Source organism: Pygoscelis adeliae, unplaced genomic scaffold, assembly GCF_000699105.1.
Source record: "Pygoscelis adeliae isolate BGI_AS28 unplaced genomic scaffold, ASM69910v1 Scaffold72, whole genome shotgun sequence".
Lineage (NCBI taxonomy): Eukaryota > Metazoa > Chordata > Aves > Sphenisciformes > Spheniscidae > Pygoscelis > Pygoscelis adeliae.
Genome location: NW_008824286.1, coordinates 84,135 through 102,662, shown reverse-complemented (window position 1 = coordinate 102,662; position 18,528 = coordinate 84,135). Strand labels below are relative to the sequence as shown.

At 45.1% G+C, this 18,528-nt stretch overlaps 1 protein-coding gene across 1 annotated transcript in view; it reads right to left on the bottom strand.

Moving 5' to 3' along the window:
• The window catches only part of FAM83C (family with sequence similarity 83, member C), a 26,479-nt gene extending 8,655 nt beyond the window's left edge, over nt 1-17,824 (bottom strand). The window contains exons 1-3 of the mRNA XM_009318642.1: nt 17,270-17,824; nt 9,803-9,970; nt 5,437-5,561 (exon numbers count right to left, since the gene is read on the bottom strand). Coding sequence (XP_009316917.1) covers nt 5,437-5,561; nt 9,803-9,970; nt 17,270-17,824 — 848 coding nt within the window. The remainder of the gene's footprint in view (nt 1-5,436; nt 5,562-9,802; nt 9,971-17,269) is intronic.
• Nucleotides 17,825-18,528: the final 704 nt, after the last annotated feature.

Below are 18,528 nucleotides of genomic sequence, written 5' to 3'. Positions count from 1 at the left end.
TCCAAATAGGAAAAACATAGTATTAGGGCTATACTGTGAACTTTCTGAGCAGAGTGCTGATGGTAAATATGCCATGCTAAGGAAGTGCTGAGAGGCTAAGAAGTCAGAAAGCAGAGAAACAAAGGGAGATTCAGTTATAGCCATGCTGAATGGGGGCCATTGCTAGGAGAGTTGCAGAAACTGCATTTTAGACACTATAAATGACTGCTTTTTGGAGAAACTAACCAGCAAACCAACAGAAGTAGAAATAACATTACCAATTCACAAAGTTTCTTTGGAAAGGCCACTCGGCAAAAAAATAACCATGACATACCCATATCAAATATTCTTTCAGGACCAAAATAATCCACAACAGTAATACTTAACTTAAAAGAGAAAGTGAGGAATGCTATTAAAAAGCAATTTAAAAGAGTAACCAAAAAGGTTAAATGTTTGGGGCAGCATGAAGATTGGTTAAAGATGCTATATTAGAGTCTTAGAGAAAATGTACCTATCAAAATAAAGACACTTTAAAACATCCAAAAAGTCACCATAGTTAAAAGGCGCATTAAAGGAAAATATTAAAGTAAACAGCCTTCAAAAACTGGAAGTCAGCAATTTTCCAATTATTAACCAGTGAATAACCTATCATTTAAAATTGAACATAGTAGCAGAGGAATGGAAAGTAGTAAATATGAACCTTTTAAAGAGCTCCTGGAAAACTACAAACCAGCCAGCCTTATTTCCATACTGAACAAACTGGTAGAAGCAAAGAGAGAGTAAAATGATTAGATGCATAAATAACTATAATCATAATGCTGAAGACTCAGCATATTTTTGTGGAAGGAAGCCATGCCTCGAAACCCTCTTGCAGTTCTTTGAAGGAGGCAGCAAGCACACAGATGCATCTGATCTGCTTGATGTTGGATACTTGAATTTTCAAAGAGATTTTGACACGGTCATTCAGCAAGGACTCTTAGAAAAATTAAGTGATCGTGGAGTACAAAGGAAGGTCTTCCTGAGGAGTAACAATTGATTAAAGAAGGGATAAAAATGCTAGCAATAGTTTTAATCTACCCACTGGAATCCCACAAGTTTTGTGCTGGGATCACTGCTGTTCAACATATTCAGAAAAGTCCTGAAAAATGGTAGAAACAGTCCATGTCAGAGCTCCTGACAAAATTATCATGGGTAGTCAAAAGAAAACTGGATAATCAGAAGCTGCAAGAAGATCTTATCGTATGGGGTGAATAAGTGACAAAATGATAGACAAAATTCAATGTCAATAAATTCAAACTGTTGCAAAAACCCTGACTGTCTCTGTATATTGATAGGTTCTCAGATATTAACACTTAGGAAAGAGGTCAGGGTTCCCATGGACAGTTCAAAAAAGTGATCACTTCAATGTTTAGCACTAGTCAAAAGGGCAAACAGCAGACTAGGAACTGCCAGAATGGGGACAGAGGAAAAGACAGAAGTTGCCATTATACTACAATGCTAAAGTGTAGTGGGTGGGGATATCTTGACCACTTCATGCAGTTCTGGTCAATTCATTTCACAAAAGATAGACATTATAATTAAAGGTCTGGGAGTTCTCCTGCATGAGAAATGACTGAACCGCCGAGGATGCTTCAGCTGGAGAAGAGATGATGCACATGAGGGATTATAATGGAGGAGGACAAAATCATGGATGCAGTCAAGAAAGTAAATAGGAAACAGTGATTTACTGTGCCCAGGTTATGGGAATTTGGGGTCATCAAATATAATTATCTAGCAGTAGGTCTAATGTAAATACAATGGATCACATCTTCACACAAAACATAAATTAAACTGCATAACCCACTGCCAGAGGGTATTGTGGAGGCCAGCCATGGTGGGAAGAAGTCTCCTATGGCAAACTGAACATAAAGAAGCACATACAACATATAACCCTGGAGGTTCTGAAGCCTCTGATCCTTGCACACAAGATTGTTGAACTGTAAAACCTGCCACTGGATAAGAACACTCTTACCCTCTTTCCTATATCATCCCGAGACACCCCTGGATCCACCCTGGATCTTTGACTTTACTCAGTAACTATTCTCATCCTTTGAATCTAGCTTTCCCATCTGCAGGGAGAGTAATCTAAATATCTACTATACTAGGTATAGTACCAGGCTGCAGTATACCCCGTAGCAGACTTCCTGATTTTCTCCTGTGGAAGTGTTTCTGACCACTGTTGAACAAATTCCACGAAAAGAGACTGTTTCTTTTAGTCCAGAACATCATGTGCTTACTGGGACAGCAGAGAATCAGATATACGACCCTATTCAATTGAATAATTATCTTCCAGAACTCAAGAAGTTTCAGCTATACAGAGATCTATAGAAAGAGAGCACATCGCAGACCCAAATCTCTGCCCCAGAACAGCAGAGGGAGGAACTGACCCAGAGAAACGAATCTGCATTTTAAGCAACACCCTGACTCTGGGCCACAGGGAAATAAGATGTTCCTCCAGCTGTGGAGTTCAATCCAGCTGACACATGCTCAATTTTAGCCATTCAAAAATGAGTGGTCTCAGTTATCTAATCCCCGCCCCCTGCAGTCAATGGAGATGGATAGATGTTTCCAGGCAGTGATTCATTCCATTGTTCTTAGACACGTCTTAGGATGGTCAAAATGCCACCAGACACTGGTCTCCATATTCTTTATATAGAGGCTCTACATAACCAGTTTCAACCAGGTACTTCCATTTTTCACTGCCAGAGTCTGATAAGGTGAGACCTCCACACTTGGAAATGATGAAGTCAGAAGCAGAGGAGAAGGTGCAGCTTGGAGCTACAGCACTGTTGAGGACACTGGTAAATTGAGGGTCCAGCATGTGCTGGCTTGGAGATGGAAAAGAGAGAGAAAGGGAGAGGGAGAGCAGTGTTCAAGGAGACCTGGTGGAAGGAGAATAAAGTATTGCCAGGGCACCAAATTCACAGACATAACAGTCTGTCCTAGAGAGTTGCACTGTTTGTGAAGGATAATATCATGTGCAACAGCGTGAGAATACTGTGGGAAAGGTCTGTAGGTGGAAAACTCGGAATCTAGTAATAAAAATATAGTGCAAGAACAGTACTCCCAACCCTCTGATCAGAACAGTGATGGTGATCAGACAACGTTAACTGAGATTACAGAGGCTGCAAAATAGGACAGGTAGTAATAGTGGGAGATTTCATCCAGTCATATACATACTAGGTTAATGCTTCACTGGGATGAGCTGTGGAGAAAAACTTTTTGGAAGCAATAAATGATTACTTGCCAGAATTAACTAGTCTAAATTGTTTGACCCACAAGAAAAGATGCTATTCAGGATGTGGTCTGGAATGATGCATAAGACTCGGTTCCAGCGGTAGAAGTGGAAGAGCCCGATTGTAATAATGCTCACAACACAATTTTAACTCTGTAGTGGGAGAGAGCAATCTACATAAATGCAGCACGTGGATATTCAATTTCAAGAAAGGTAACTATGTAAAAATGCAGCAATTAGTCAGTCAAAGAGCTGAAAAGGAGCAGTCAAAAAAACCCAAGATGACTATAGCTTGTAGGTTGTTCAAAAATGCTGTACTGGCAGTTAAGAAATTGGTGGGCCCATTTGAGACCTATGGGTCAAAAGGGGCATTCAGTGATGGCAAGACCATAGCAGAGAACCTCAAAGAATTTTTTGCATCCATTGCTAATGCTGGTGACACTGAGACGTGTTTCACTCCTGTGCACCAGTGCCACTGCAAAGACTGCTTTGCTGAGGACTGAGAGGTTTCCAATATGATCCCATCTACAGAGAGGGCTCTGGATGTAATCTTGAGGCCCACATACCACTGGAGCTGACCTCCACGCTGGGATACGGCACTGTGCTGTGAAGAACAAGATTACTGATGGCATGGAGAAGCACAGCCTCTTGGAAAAAGGTCAACAGGGCTACTGTAAAGGCAAGCCCTGCCTCACAGACCTGCTGGAGTTTGGTGAGGGAGCCAGTGAGCACATGGATAAAGGGACCAACCAACTACATATTTTTGGGTTTTCAAACAGCCTTTGACAAGGTTCTACACCAAAGCCTTTTAAGAAACTAAGCTGCCATGGGCATGGAGGAAAGGTCTTGTTATGGACCGAGAGCTGGTGAAAGCACAGGATACAAAGGGTAGGGCTTAATGGTCATTTTTCAGCATGGGTAAGAGTCAGCAGTGAGGCCCCAGGGACTGGTGCTGGGATTAGTTTTCATCCTATCGGTGACCTCAGGCATGGAGGGGTGCAGTGAAATTCCCACGTTTGCAGATGATCCTCAATTTGTTCAGGTGGTTGAATATCTCACTGAAGGTGAAGAAACCCAGAAGGACCTCATAGAACTGAGCAAGTGGACAAAAATGTGGCAGATGAACTTCAGTGCAGGAAAATGTGGTGTACCCATAGGGAAAAAGGCTATGTATCAGGCCTGTATGATGCTAAACCTGGAACAGCTCAGGAAGGAGCTAGGAATCATTGTCAGCAGTTCTCTGAAATCATCAGCTCAGTGTGCAATGGCAGCTAAAAAATTCAATGAATGTTGGCCACTGTCAGCAAGGGTGATAATAACAAAGCAGAGGGCATCATTTTGACCCTCTATAACACCTTGGTGCAGCCATATCTTGGGGGCTATATGTAGTTCTGGTCTCTGAATCTCAAGAAGGACATATTGAGGTTAGAGAGGGTGCAGAGAAAGATAATTAAAATGACTGAGGGATGCAGCAGCTGCTGTATGAGGAGAGACTGAAAAGGCCGAGGTCTTCACTTTGGATAAGAAAAGGGCAGGGAGGGTGGATAAGATGGAGGCTTGGAAAATTGTGAAAGCAATGACTTATCTGAATGTAGGACAGCTATTTTACCAATCTGCAGCACTAGAACTAGGGGCACTTCATTAAATTAGTAGGAGATCGGTTTAGAACAGACAATGAGTTAGGGCAAATTCACGGACAACAGTTACAGAACAGGTACTGAACGGAGTAAGTAGGGGATGTATTCAACTATTGCGCATGCTGTGGGAGGACAAGGTGGATGGACCACAGATAGCAGCTTGGGCTGCTCTCCATAAACAGCATCAGCTGGAGACAGAGTCTAGGCTAGGTGGAGCATCATCTGACCTGGTAGAACATTTTTTACGTTTTTAAGAAATGAAGTGATACTTGTAGACAGATGTGTCCAGGAAGTATCAATGTTGGCAGGCAAGCAGTTAATGCTCTCTGAAAGTTAAACAGCAAGGTAAGAGCAAAAGGATGGAGTAGTAGAAGGTAAAGCACCAAAATGAAACCTGACATTTATGAGGGGAAACGAAGAGGAAAAACAGTGTATCATTATCATGGAGGAAAAAAAAAATTAAGAGCTATATTATTCAGTATTTTGGTAATGAATATTTTCTCAGTGTCACCAGTCTTTGTCACAGTAGTTACCACTTTTTCTTACCTGTATGTACCAGCAAGAACTTGGTCACAATCAATCAGGATAAACTTCTCCAGAACCTGGCCTGCAAATTTCTTGCCTGCTTTGCTGTAGTATGTGTCTCCACTCAGACATCTTATGCACATGTTCTGAAACAAAAGAAAACAGAGTTGGTAAAGGGACGTGTACTGAACTAAACTGAAACATTCCCTTATGCATCATTGATGGACTCCCTCAAGCAGGAGTTCTTCTCCCAGAGGTAGAGTGCATCAAGGCATTAAGTATTTCTTGGCTTCTACACACTGTCTGCTTCGATAGGATAAAAATACCAGCAAATATTAACAAGTTGCACTTAGGTACAAATACTGGTTTGAAAAAAACTTGGAGAATCCTATGAGCCTACAGATCATTTCTGAAGTATGTAAGACTATACAATTTCTTCCAGATTATTGATAATATTCAACTAACCACACTAGCTGATGGCTCTGCATTTAAACTAAATTTTGACCCATAACAACTAGCCAGTTTCTAATCAATTGAATGTGCTGTTCTGGCTTTATACAGTGACAGGCTTCTTAAAACCAAAATATTGCTAAATAAAAAAGATTTACAGAAAAATATGTTTACATTTTAAGAATTGCCTTTTATCAGTATATTTTAAAATTATATTAAAATTTTCAGCTGCTGTACTCAAGTGAAACAGATCTGATCCTCATCTGTTTTAAAGACTGCAAAAAACTTCTCTGATACAACTTCAGCCTGTAAAACCGACTGCCCAGTGCAAAATGGAAATAAGGCTTTCAGTATCCCTTAGGAGCCTTTTTCATAACATGAGGGTCTTGCCCATAATAAAGTTATTTGCACCTCAGTTGGGGAAGACAGAAGAGGAGAACAGTCACTGGAAACAGTTACTGGCCTGGTCTATATGATACAGTGCCAAACAAAACATCTCGTGTGTAAGTAAACATCCCTAAGGCTGCACCTACACTGGCCTGCCGGATCATCCCTTACTGCCCCTCCAGGCCAGCTCCCCTGCCACCTGCAGTGGCTTTGGCACACCAGGAGCTATCACAAACTGTCACCACCTGTGTTTGGCCTGGCAGATCCCTTTGTGGGCAGCTCATCCCTGCCTAGCATCAGCCCTGCAAAAGACAAAGACCCGTGGCAGTTGGTACGGGCTGCACACACCGCCAGGGCCATTTTGCCTCTTGGCGGAGGTGGGTGCTGCCCATGGCCGGTGGGCGCTCCTGGTGGACGTGGCAGCCTCCCCTCCATTACGTAGCAGATTTCAGTCTGGCCAGACACAGCCATTTATAACAGCCAGTGCTGCAGACAAAAGACAAGCGTGATCAGTTGTGATTTGCCTACAGATGTTCTCCACAGGGCACAGACCCAAGTCCCTGCCACCCCTCCAGGAGTTGCTCCTGGGCATCGCTGTGCCCCCTCCTCCCCTCGGGCAGGTTGAACATGCATGGGCTCCCCAGGCCACCTGTACACAGCCAGGGACCGGCTTGCCCAGTCTCTGGCCTCACGTGGGGTTCATGGTGCAGAAGTTGTGCCTTGGGGGTGAGGAGCAGGAGGCAGTCATCCTGCAGCAGATGACTCCATTCCCGAGATGGCTTTCCTCTTGTGTCAGAGTCCCTGCAGGCAGGAGGTGGGCTTCCTGGAAATATCTGCTGGGGAGCTCATCACAGCAGGGTGGGAAAGGCTTGACTCTCACATTGCACTGAGGAAGTCTCCCTGCCCACCCAAGGAGCACCATTGCCTTCAGGGCTTCATAACAGCAGCAAATCTCCTCCAGACCAGGGTCCATCTGACCCAACAGTCTATCTCTAGCAGTGGGCAATAGCAGCTGGGCAAGAGCAGGAAGAAGGCAGTCATTTATGATGCTGCCCCCTAATATTGCTGCTGACTCTGTTTTCTTTTTGCCCATAAGGACAGTTATGCATTGGAACAAGTTACCCAGAGAGGTTGTGCAGTCTCCATGCTTGGAGATTTTCAAGACTAGACAAGGTAAGACCCTGAGTAGCTATGTCTGACCTCACAAGTGATGCTGCTTTGAGCAGGAGGTTGGACTTGATGACTTCCTGAGGTCCCTGCCAACTTGCATTAACCTGTGATACTCTGAAATGCCACCACAAGTTGCTGATACAGAGCAAGATATGCTGGATGCTTGAGGAGATGTTCACCTAATCCTGTTGCAAATCAACACAGGGATTTTTTTGGTCCAGTGCTGAGGTTTTACTAATACTAGTTCTCACTGGGAGGAGTTTCCTCTGTCCCCCCCCCCCCCCCCCCGGAAGTTAAAACCACTTCAAGTAAGGGATATCCCATAGATTTGTCACCACAATATTTGTTCACTCCCTCTGTCCTTCCCAAGGCTGGGTGAGTTTCTGATCTCTGGCTCATTTTTTCCATCCTTTTCTTCCTCTTGGCAATCCAGGCCCTGAATTGTCCAAACAAGATGAGAATCCTGCAGTCTTGTAGGAAAGCCAGACTGCCGGTTAGCACTCTCACTTGATTTAGACAGTAGTTTTAGGTTTAGCAGATGGCCATTTGAAAAAATCCAACAATTAAGTCTTCTGCTGTGACCGCTGCCAATAATCAATGCACCACTGTGGGATTTGCTGATGTTCAGCACCAGGATTTGACACCAGCGGGCTCACACAATGTTCTTAGGAGAAAGATGCTGGAGGGGCAATTGCCCCAAATTCCCCATTAAATCCTAAATTGTCACCAATTATTCCAAATGGAGATTTACCATCACATCCTGTCACAACTTAGAGCCGGGAATAAAATATGTACACTCATTCCACTTAGATGTGAATATCAAGCATGTATGTTAATGTACTGCTTCAGACGCATCAGCTTAAGAGGCACTTCACATTGAGACCTGCTGATGAATCACTGAATGGGGGAGGCAAGTGTTAATTAGCCATTCAAGCACAAGACATGACATCAGGTGTCTAACAAAGAGACATAGACATCTCCATGGATGTAAACTCATTCTAATTTTAATTAAAATCAATGGCCAGGCTCTTGGATAAGAAGCAAATAAAATAAATTTTGGAGAGATGGAATTTATCTGGATCCAGCAGGTGACTTCAGTGATGCAGTTGTTCATGCTCCAGCATGAACAACTGCTGTTTTCCCTAACAGTTGCCATCTCAAGAGGCAGGATGAAATGGGTCTGGCTTGTGAGAAGCAAGAAAGGACAGAGCATCACCAACATGGGGGAAGAAGGAAGCCTCTCTAAATTAATCTTTGTGTAGGAAGGTTAAAAATGAGGGAAAATTAAGACATTTGTAACTGCATCTATTTTGAATACCGTAAAACATTATTTTTGCATTTTCCCTAGCCTGTTTTTTAGTTAAGAATGGTTTTGAGGTAACTGGATAACTTCCAAGCATTCCCCACCAAGATGAAGGGAAAACCTATGAAACTGGTGCTGGAAGAGAATCAGTCCTCCAGGGAATCCTATGCACCCTGTGAAGGAGCACAGCCAGGACTGCTGGCCTTGCAGGACTAACAAATGACAACAAAAAACCAACTTCCATTGACAGGTGGTAGCCAGAAAAGCTATATGGGGAGCAGCAAGATACTGGCGTGCATTTCTGAGTCTGCAAGTTCCCAAGGCAGCTTGTCACACTGACACATTCATTTTTACTGTTTGCCTGCTCTGGGCACCACACACCATTGCTGATGGGCACCCCACTGAGTGGCGAATCAGGCTCTTCACAAATCCATCATGAACTGACAACTGAATCGCAAAGCCTGAAAGCAGATCTTAAGGTGAGATTTTTAACATGTGGTTTTACATTGAGGCAGTGCAGCAGGGCTGAGGAAATGGCAGGTTTTGCATCAGGACATCTGAAGGGACTCACTGCTTCCCTTCCCCACCCAGCTATTGCACTACAGCAGCTCTGGCCAGAATCTAAACTGAGCTCAGGGATCTGAACTAGGAGCAATTTAAGTCATGCAATTCTATGTCCTAGAGCAGGGGCTGAAGGGGACAAGGAAAGGAGATGATACAGGTCCACATAAATGTAAGTTTTCTGGTCTATCTCTGTCTGCTTATCTGTGCCAACCCAGCAAAGCGTTCAGTAATGCACTGCATCTTATGGGCCTTGACTTCACACTTTTCATGTGTAAAACTAAAATGAGGGCCACAAAACATCAAGATATGGGACTAGGAGGCTTCTCCACTCCTTCCCCTGTGCTTCCAGACAAATCTTGATTTCCTAGACCAAACAGCCATGGTCTCTTAGCCTAGGACAGTGGGAGAAGGGATAGTCCTAAGGACCAGGCAGAGGGAACAGAAAAAAGGGTACATGGTTTTTATCAATTCCAAGACCTGTTTATCATATCCAGTGTGTGGCTGAAAACTTACTGGGAAGTTGTCCTGAGTAAGAGCCATTTTATTGCACATTTCCACAAAATGCTTCAAGTATTCTTCATCCAGGATCAGGTAAACAGGGACGTGCCGTCTGCTTGAGGCCTCCAGCAGGTCACAGAGTATTTCCATGTCTGTAAACAGATCCATCACAATTGCTATCACCTAGCCAGGAGAAAAGAGGTGGGGGGGGGGGAAATGAAAGACTGTTGAAATCTCATGCCCAAGTGAATTGTGCTTTAAACTATGAATTAAGTATTCAAACCTCCTGAGTTACTGAGCGTCTGTGGCCACATAAGTGGAGATTGCTTCTGAATCTTTAACAGCCTTTACCCCACCACGACAGATAAAATCACTTTTAATAACTATGAAGACATTCCTCATCCAGCTACCTCCTGTCTCATCTGTCATTCACAGAAAGAAATAGCTGAAAGGGTAATGCATGCGCACAAACTCTGAATATTATTGATGCAACAAGTATGTATTGCCTTAAGCAAATATGCCAGAAATACAGCATAAAAAAGGAACAGCTGAGACTGACCAAAATCATTATTCAATTGGTATGAGTGACTCCATAGGTGACTAGCATATTAATATAAAGAAGTATCATCTTTTTCAGGAAGGACACACTGCCAGGTAAGGGAGAAGGTATCTTGATCAAGTATGTACATGTCCTTGTTCCAAGATTACATCCTAGGGGCGACTAGACAAAATCGTAGAATAATGTGTGTGGGAAGGATCCCTTCCCTTTCCCTGCTGGCACCGCTCCTGCTAACGCAGCCCAGTATGCAAGTGATAGTTATGAAACCTAACAGTAGGAAGAAGGTATAATACTAACATTATTTAAAAAAAAAAAAAAAAAAAAAAAAAAAAAAAAAAAAAAAAAAAAAAAAAAAAAAAAAAAAAAAAAAAAAAAAAAGAATTCAAGAAAATCTATCTCAATAAACTGAAGACTTTCAACATAAGGTCTCCAAGGGAGGGGTTTTAAAAAGGAAAAGAATTTTAAAGAGAACTGCCCGTTCTTTAAAGAATGAGATTGAAGAAGGCCGTGGCAACCCATCCCACTGTGGAGATGGGAGGCAGCAGACCATCTTGGCTAAATGAATTCTCCAAAAACTGGAAGGAAAATATGGAAAAAGGAAGGTAGGTCATGACAAGTACCTACTACAAGTGAGTTGACCCAGAACTAGAAAATTCAAAGTACAGTATGACCTGCAACCAGAACAACGGATCAAGGGAAATCAACCATAAATAGATTAAGAGGTGACTGGAGAAGCTGTTCCACTGTTCCTCACAGAGTGAGGCTGCCAGCAGACAACATCAAGGCAGCCATTATTTGGATCAGGAAGGGACTGCTGGGATCCATCTGTTGGCCGTCATCATTAGTGACAGGAATCAGGGGGACATCTTGGAGAAGGAAGGAACAGTCAGGAGAGCACCTGCTGAGCTGGATGATTTGTCAGGCCTGATGCACTTCACCTGAGGGTGTTTGCAGAGCAATCCAGTGACTTAGACCTTGAACCATTAACAGTTAACACTGAGAACTCATGGAAGATGGCAACACACTGGGGGGCTGAAAAAGGTAAAGTAGTGAAGAATTTACCGACAAGCCAGGTTCATTTCAAAAGCTGAAAAAATAATGGAACTACTGACCACGTACTTTAGTCCCAGTCTTTACCATATCTTAGCAGTAACTAATGTAACTGTTTGGTACTTCTAAGTTGTGTGCACAGCTGTGATTTTGAGTTTCTGCACCTAGTAGAGATGCCCAAATAAAGATGACCCAAAAAGCACTGAGTTTTGGAGTGAAGCTCCAATGGCATACTTTACCCTGCTACTCAATGTTCATGCCCTTGCACACAAAATGCACGACAGGAGTTTGTTCTGCTGCTCATCATGCACCTCGTGAGGAGGTAGGAATCCTGTTTTCACACACCTCCTCTGCCTGTGTTAGAGCATGGCCATGAATGCAGTTCTCCATAGTCCAAATCACCCTATGGAGCAGACCATGTAGGGTGAGCTTTCCTCTGCCACTTCTGCTCCGCTGCTCCTCTTCAAGCAAAGAGTTAAATGCAGAGGACAGCAGTGAGGTTGACTTTTACATGTGCAGTGGTTCAAGCTTTAAATAGGAACAGGCTGAATCATGTTCACGGGCCTGACCTGGAAGAGCTTCAGAAAAGAGCAGAGGAGCTCCAAGTATCGCTATCCTTGGATGTGGGGACAGGCTCATGTCTCTGCTCCAGACTGGCACACTGGCCCCAGATCGCCCACTGCCCGGTAGCTCTTCTGCTCTGTTTTCATTAACAAACTGTCTCTTTCCAGGCTCATACTCATGGCCTAGGTGCTGAGTGGAGGCAGCTGCCATGAGCAGAGCGGTGCCTCAGTGGCTTCCCCATGCTCTCCTGCCCAGTCTTTTGCTTGGCAAGCTGGCTCCTCTCAGCCCCACTCTGCCTGCACACACCATGGAGAGACCCTCTGCACCAGAGCCATGGCAGAGGAGGGCAGCAATGCCAAAAGGTTGCTTCCTGCTCCCTTGGGGATTTATCCCTTTTGCAAGACAAGATTTCTTGGCTCCATCTGATTTGTCCCCAGAGACCATCTCTGTGATGATGCCTTACACACTGTCATTGGTCCTCAACATCTTGCAGAAGACCCCAGGCCCAGCCCATCACAGCAGGGTTTGGGGAAGAACCTTCCTGGAGGCTGGCGTGATCCCAGGCATCCACGTGGGACACAAGGCAGCTGTCATCAAGAGCTAAAAATAATTTCTACTGCCCAGGCCAAAACCACATCTCCACCCACTCCGCCTGGCCCTGGAAGATACAGGCTTCAGACCCTGACACTGAAGGGCACCTCTTTTGTAGCCCTTATCAGTGTTGTCTTCCCAAAAGCCTTATGAGGCTCTGGCAAACTCTTCATCCCTCCTCAAATGCGCCCATCTGGCATGGACAGCAGAGTGAGCCCTGGAAGAGCTCTGAAAGCACTGAGAAGCATCTTCAACTTCCCAAATGAATGTTGCTGCTGGGCTGTCAGCGTTAGGTACCACTGAGACCCACACAGAAAAGCAGGACTTCACCATGTCTTTCCACATTGGCCTTCAGCCAAAGACCAAAGGCAATTTAGCCAAATTACTTTGATGGGCCACCCATCCTCTAATGATGAAACACCCAGAAAAAAACTATAGCCCAAACCTTGTGTAAGGCCTCAGGCAAGTCCCTCTCAGCCACACTTGCCTCACGATATTCCAGCTCATCTCAAGCTTAGGTCTGAGGCAGGCTTGGTCCTGGAGACAATCTAAACTTGGTTTGGGAAGTCAATATGATGGAGTCAAGAGACACCGATGCCCCTTTGTCCCCAGACCCCACATGCTCAGAGGCACTGCTTGTGGCTAGTGGGAAGAGAAGGTTTTCTTGCTTTTCTCTACCGGTGCTCCCAGGCTTTGGCAATGTTTGGGGCTGTTGCTTGCTCAAAAACGGCACTGCCAGTCTGCAGTGCTTGCTGTGAGAGGGATGGGGCTGAGCAGGCAGTAACATGGCTGCGCGTGGCAGCATGTGGCAGACAGTCACCTGTGGCACCCAGTGCCCTGGGCTGGATGCAGCTGGCTGCCAGGCAAACCTGCATCTCCTGGCAGCCTCATGGCAGGGCTCTGGCATCAGCGTGGGAGCAAGCGCCCCAGGCAGCAGGACACCAGCTTATGCAAGCTGGGTGGAGCCCTGTGTGATAGTCAGAGTCATGTTTTCCGAAGCGGGTCTTTGCTTGGCATCAGGAGGTGGAACAGGCTATGGCTCTATTCATGGCCTCCTCACATGCGATCCCTTCACAGGAGGGATTTGGGTAGAGTTGCTCCTGGTGGTGCTGGCAAGCACCCACAGCCAATGTCAGGCAAGAAGCCTGGCAGCCCCATGTGCACTGCAGTTTGCTGCGAGGAACACTGCAGTGGGGAGAGAAGGGGAGGTTGTGCCCTGCCACAGCCTCATGTGGTGGAGATGCAGGCGCCCACGGTGGGGCTGCTCATTCTAAGCATGAGTGCCACAGGACAACCATAAGGGCCAATCAGATCACCATATCATCTCGGTAAACAAAGCAGGCAGTTCTTATAATAACATCAGCTCAACCCCAAAGCCAAGATGTTTTGGAGGAAGACAACCCTGGAAGTCTTCCCCTTGAAGCCTCTTAAGAACTTATTTTCACAAAAGTGAGGTCTAAAGCCTCAAAGATAATTTCCAACAGCTCTATAAAGCAGTGGAAGTTAGGTACCTAAGTACCATCTCCAGTTCAGGCTCCTGACAACTCGTGTCTCATGTTTAAAAGCCTTGGGTATTTAAGTCAATCTGGCCTTAAAAACCTAAGCAATGTATGTCCAGTGCCTCCAGCCCCTCAGTTTCAGTGGTGGGAGCTGCAAGGCTGGGGCTGGCTCAGAGCATCCCTGTTCCTCACCATGCTGATCACAGCCTCCAAGCCCATGGCACAGCCTTGGCGGGTCAGGACATTGCAAAGACACAGCTGCCCCACAGGCTCTAGAAAATTCACTCCTTGCCATTGTAGGGTTAAATCATGACATTTCTAAACCCACTTCTGGAAACTCACAATTCAGCAACTACTGCAGTCATCACTTTGGGAATTACAGCACTTACCAGCACCCCACTGGAGTTGCCACCTGTCTGGTTTCTAACCAGCACAGCTGGTTTTACAGGTATTTGCCAATAGCAGTGTGGGTTTGGTCATTACCGTAGTGTTGCCATTTGAGGCAATACATTGCTTCTCTGGGGGACCATCAGGAACCCTTCTACCATTGCACATAAATGCAGATGCGCAGCCAGTGTCAGAGTTGTACAAGAGGGGCGAAAGGAGAAGCATGGACAGTTCAAAATAGATTGGAGCTCATCCAACAAAAGTAAAATTGTCATAGTATTATCAAATGAAGACTAAGGTGTGGCTGCACTGCATCTTCTTATGTCTGCAAAGAGAAAAGCTCAAATCTGAAAATACATCTTCAAAGGCAGCTGGTTAAATACAGCAAAGTAGAAAGACAAACCGCACCAGCAAAAGGTACCAATAAAACAAATGCCCTTTTTGCTGATTTGTCAGTACAAATATGTGTTGCAAAATATGTCAACTGATGTTGTTCTTTATGACTGTACAGAAGAAAACAGCAGACAACATTTCAAGACACACGCCTTCTGTCTACAGGACCCAGGAAAAGCATTCAGGGATCTCAACATCTTTCCCACATCCCACCAGCACTGTATCCCCCTTCTATGTTGGCTGTAAGCGCAACAGGAGAAACACTCTAAAGGAGGGATATATGATGAGAACTTAAAGTCTAGTGGAGAAAATATTTGAAATGCAGAAACAGCAGTTGAAAAGCAAAAAAGCAAGTCGTTCTCCACACAGTTGCTACTGGCACTTCAAGCAAAAGATGTTTTTACCTCTGGTTGCTCTTTCGTTATGAAAAGACATACAGGTAACATCCTTTTGGATGGTTTGATGAGCAAAATGACTCAGTAACTACTTAAAGATGTGTAACTGGGGTTGTGAATGAGCTGAACTGCCGTCAGTTGTAGAGCGAATCATGGGAAGCACTGGCCAGAGCTGCTAACCTAGAAGCCAGTAAAACACCAGTAATAAACCAGTAAGATGGTTGAAAACCCATTCTCACATTTCACGCAACAGTCAAAAACTGTGTGAAAATCCCCAGCTTGAACATAAAGGGCTGAAGATTGTCAGTGCTTTTTCAAGCCAAGCAAAAGAAGTAAAAAGCTCAAAATGTACTTAAAGTACAATAAAGCACCTGCTGCCTGGGCAACCTCCCTGCAGCAATGGAGAAGTTCCTGTGAACTGAGAAAGCAGCAAGATGTTTTTCATGTGGTTTAAAGGATCGTAATATTGTCAGAGATCCGGGACACGTGCTAAGTGAGAAGGGGACATTTCTTGGTAGTCATTTACTTTGTGCATTCTGCCATGACGATGTCTTAATCCCCATTGCTGAAATGGATGCAGTACATGTCACAGGACTTTTCAGATCATTTAAGATATCATAAATCAGCTGCCTGCAAGGACAAACAGAGCTTTTTGTCACCTACTTCCTGGACAAAACTTCCCGTATTTGCCTACAAAGGTGCAACTGAAGTTCAGGCATTAAGCAATGGCTGCTGACAACTGAGCAGAAGCTTATGTGGCAGAACGGTCTTCTTTTGGACAAAAGAAAAAGAGATCCCCATTTACCTCATATCACGCCCAAATGGCCAAACCGTATGTGGTTCTTTGATGATGTTATGATGCTGCACAGCAATCTGAGCTGCTGCATGGCCCCAGTTTCATCAGCTGGGGACAACATAACTTTGCTCAACTCTGCAGATGGTGATAGAAGATAACACTTTAGCTCAGTCTGGGAACAGCTTGTGTTCTTGACACAGCTGAAGTCCAGGCTTAACAATTCTTTATCTCCTGCTTTCTGCACTAGGCAGTAATGAATTTAAGGAGTGACTGTAAAGTTAAATAAGAAACTACTGGAGTGATAAGAGAAATTGCCTAGAAGCTGACTGGTTAAAAATGAACTTTGCACTAAAAGGTTACTCAGTATCGCCACACTATTGAAATGAAATACTACAAAAGAAAATTAACATGGAACAGACGAAAAGAATCATGAAGAGGACAAAGACAATAAAAGCTGAAAATGTGTCTGAGATACAGTTGTCTGAGCTGCTGCTTTAGTACGCAGTATAGTAGCAAAGTAAAAAGAAAGAAGGAGGAGCATAATTTAGTGAGTAAATTCACGCCAGGATTGTGCTTGGTAGGCAAGTATTGTAGTCGTCCATTTTTTTTTACATCCAAGGGTTGGCAATGTCTACCCAGCAGAAACTGTGCGATGGGGCAAAATGGGCTGATCTTACTCATCCTCAGAGAGGCACAGACATCAAGTCTAGAAGGTATGATGATGCATTCTAACTTACTTCAAACCACAGGCAGGGATTTTCAGTCCCACAAGTTTACTCAGGTGCTATGTTCTCCCACAGCAACTCACCAGTGGTATCCTCTTGTCCTGCTTAACATGATGTCCAGGGGTCGAGAAAAGCCCTGGCCATGTAAGCTCCCTGGCAGAGCGTAGAAGGGCTGGCTGGTGCACACTTGCCAACTGAGGACAGCCAAGTGTTAACACTGCACACCCTGCCACTCACTCACTCCAGGCTTTGGTACCATGCTCTGCATACCCGCAAATACAGACGCAGAGTGCCTTAAAGGGCACTGCCTGCATGACATGAAATCCCAGGCGGAAAGAAATTACAGGAAAGGAAAGGAGCAGGAACAGTTACAGATCTGCTAGAGAAAAAGCAATCACATCATGCCAGATATCTAGAGAGCAGCAACAGCTTGGAGCACATGGTGTACAGTTGTGGGACCAGCCACCAGGACTTGGGTGCTGTGGCACAAGACCCCACTCAAGGGACACAGCTCTATACATACCGTCCGTGCCCGGCTGATCAGAGACCGGAGCAAATCCTTAATGCTGTTAGCTTTGTTTCTTTGGAAAATCACAGTGGCTTGAGTCTGGCCAGACACCGTGAGGAGCGGTGTCCCTGGCCACCCCAGCTCCAGCTCTGGAGGGTGCACATCAGACATGAGTGGAAAGTAGGTGCCAGACGTTAGTTCAGAGTTGAGGGAGGACCTGTCTCCAGTGTCTGCATCACCAAGGTCAGCCTCTTTGTCTTTCATTGCACTGGGATCTGGAAAGCTTTGGTTTCTCTGACGGCTCATATATTCCATGTCCAGGGTGGAAAGAAAAGGCAGCTCCCGTTCCTCAGCGATGGCACTCAGGTAGCCACGTTCCCCCTGCTCAAGAAAGGCATCTATGGCAAGCCTGGCTGTTTCACTGTGCTGGAGCACCAATGGGGTGGGGTCCCTCCACCACGGCTTTTTCAGCTGCTCTAGGCGGCTCTTCAGTGGCCCAGACACCCCTTGCTGGCCTCCATAGCTGCGGTGGAACTGGGGTCTCACCTCTACTGCTAGGTAGTTGAACATGACCAGAGCTGTTGATGCTAAGAAGTGCCTCTCCAGCTGGATTAATCCTCTGTCTGACTCCAGGTCTTTTCTGGCCCTCTTGCACTCCTGAGCTCCTCCCAACAGGTTCCTTCAGGACTCAGCATGAGCTCCACTCCTCCGCTTGGGAGTTAATCACCAGGTACAGCCTCCCACGCTGGGGGAGGAGCTGGCTTTCCCCAGCTCCCTCACTTGGCTTCCTCAGACAGACACCTGATACTTGGTGCTTAGAGTATTCCTTTTGCAAGAAGAGGAAGATCAGCTCTTCAAGCTGCTCCTTCCCTTTCCTTGTAACTGATTCATGTACTGCCCTCCCCCTTCCCTACTGAGAGGTCCCCACCCTTGGCCAAGCAGGCTCTAACCTGTTTTGTCCCTCATTGTGCTCACAGTGGAAATGCAGATGCTAAAACTTGTTCCTGCTTGAAATTTGTTCCAAATCAAACATGCTTCTCAGTGTCAGTTATAATGAAACACAAATATCTCAAGTGGGTAATCAGACTCAGCCAAGAAACTTATTAATCCCTGAACCATAGCTAATGCTCCTCCTTAGCATTTCTTGGGAGACTGGGCTGTGCTAGACTGGCATCCAGCAGAGAAACCAAAACACCATCTTTTTTGATATCACAGGGTCACAGTGTTTGTATGAAGCAGCAGGAATCTTAGCACATGTCATTAGATACTACAGG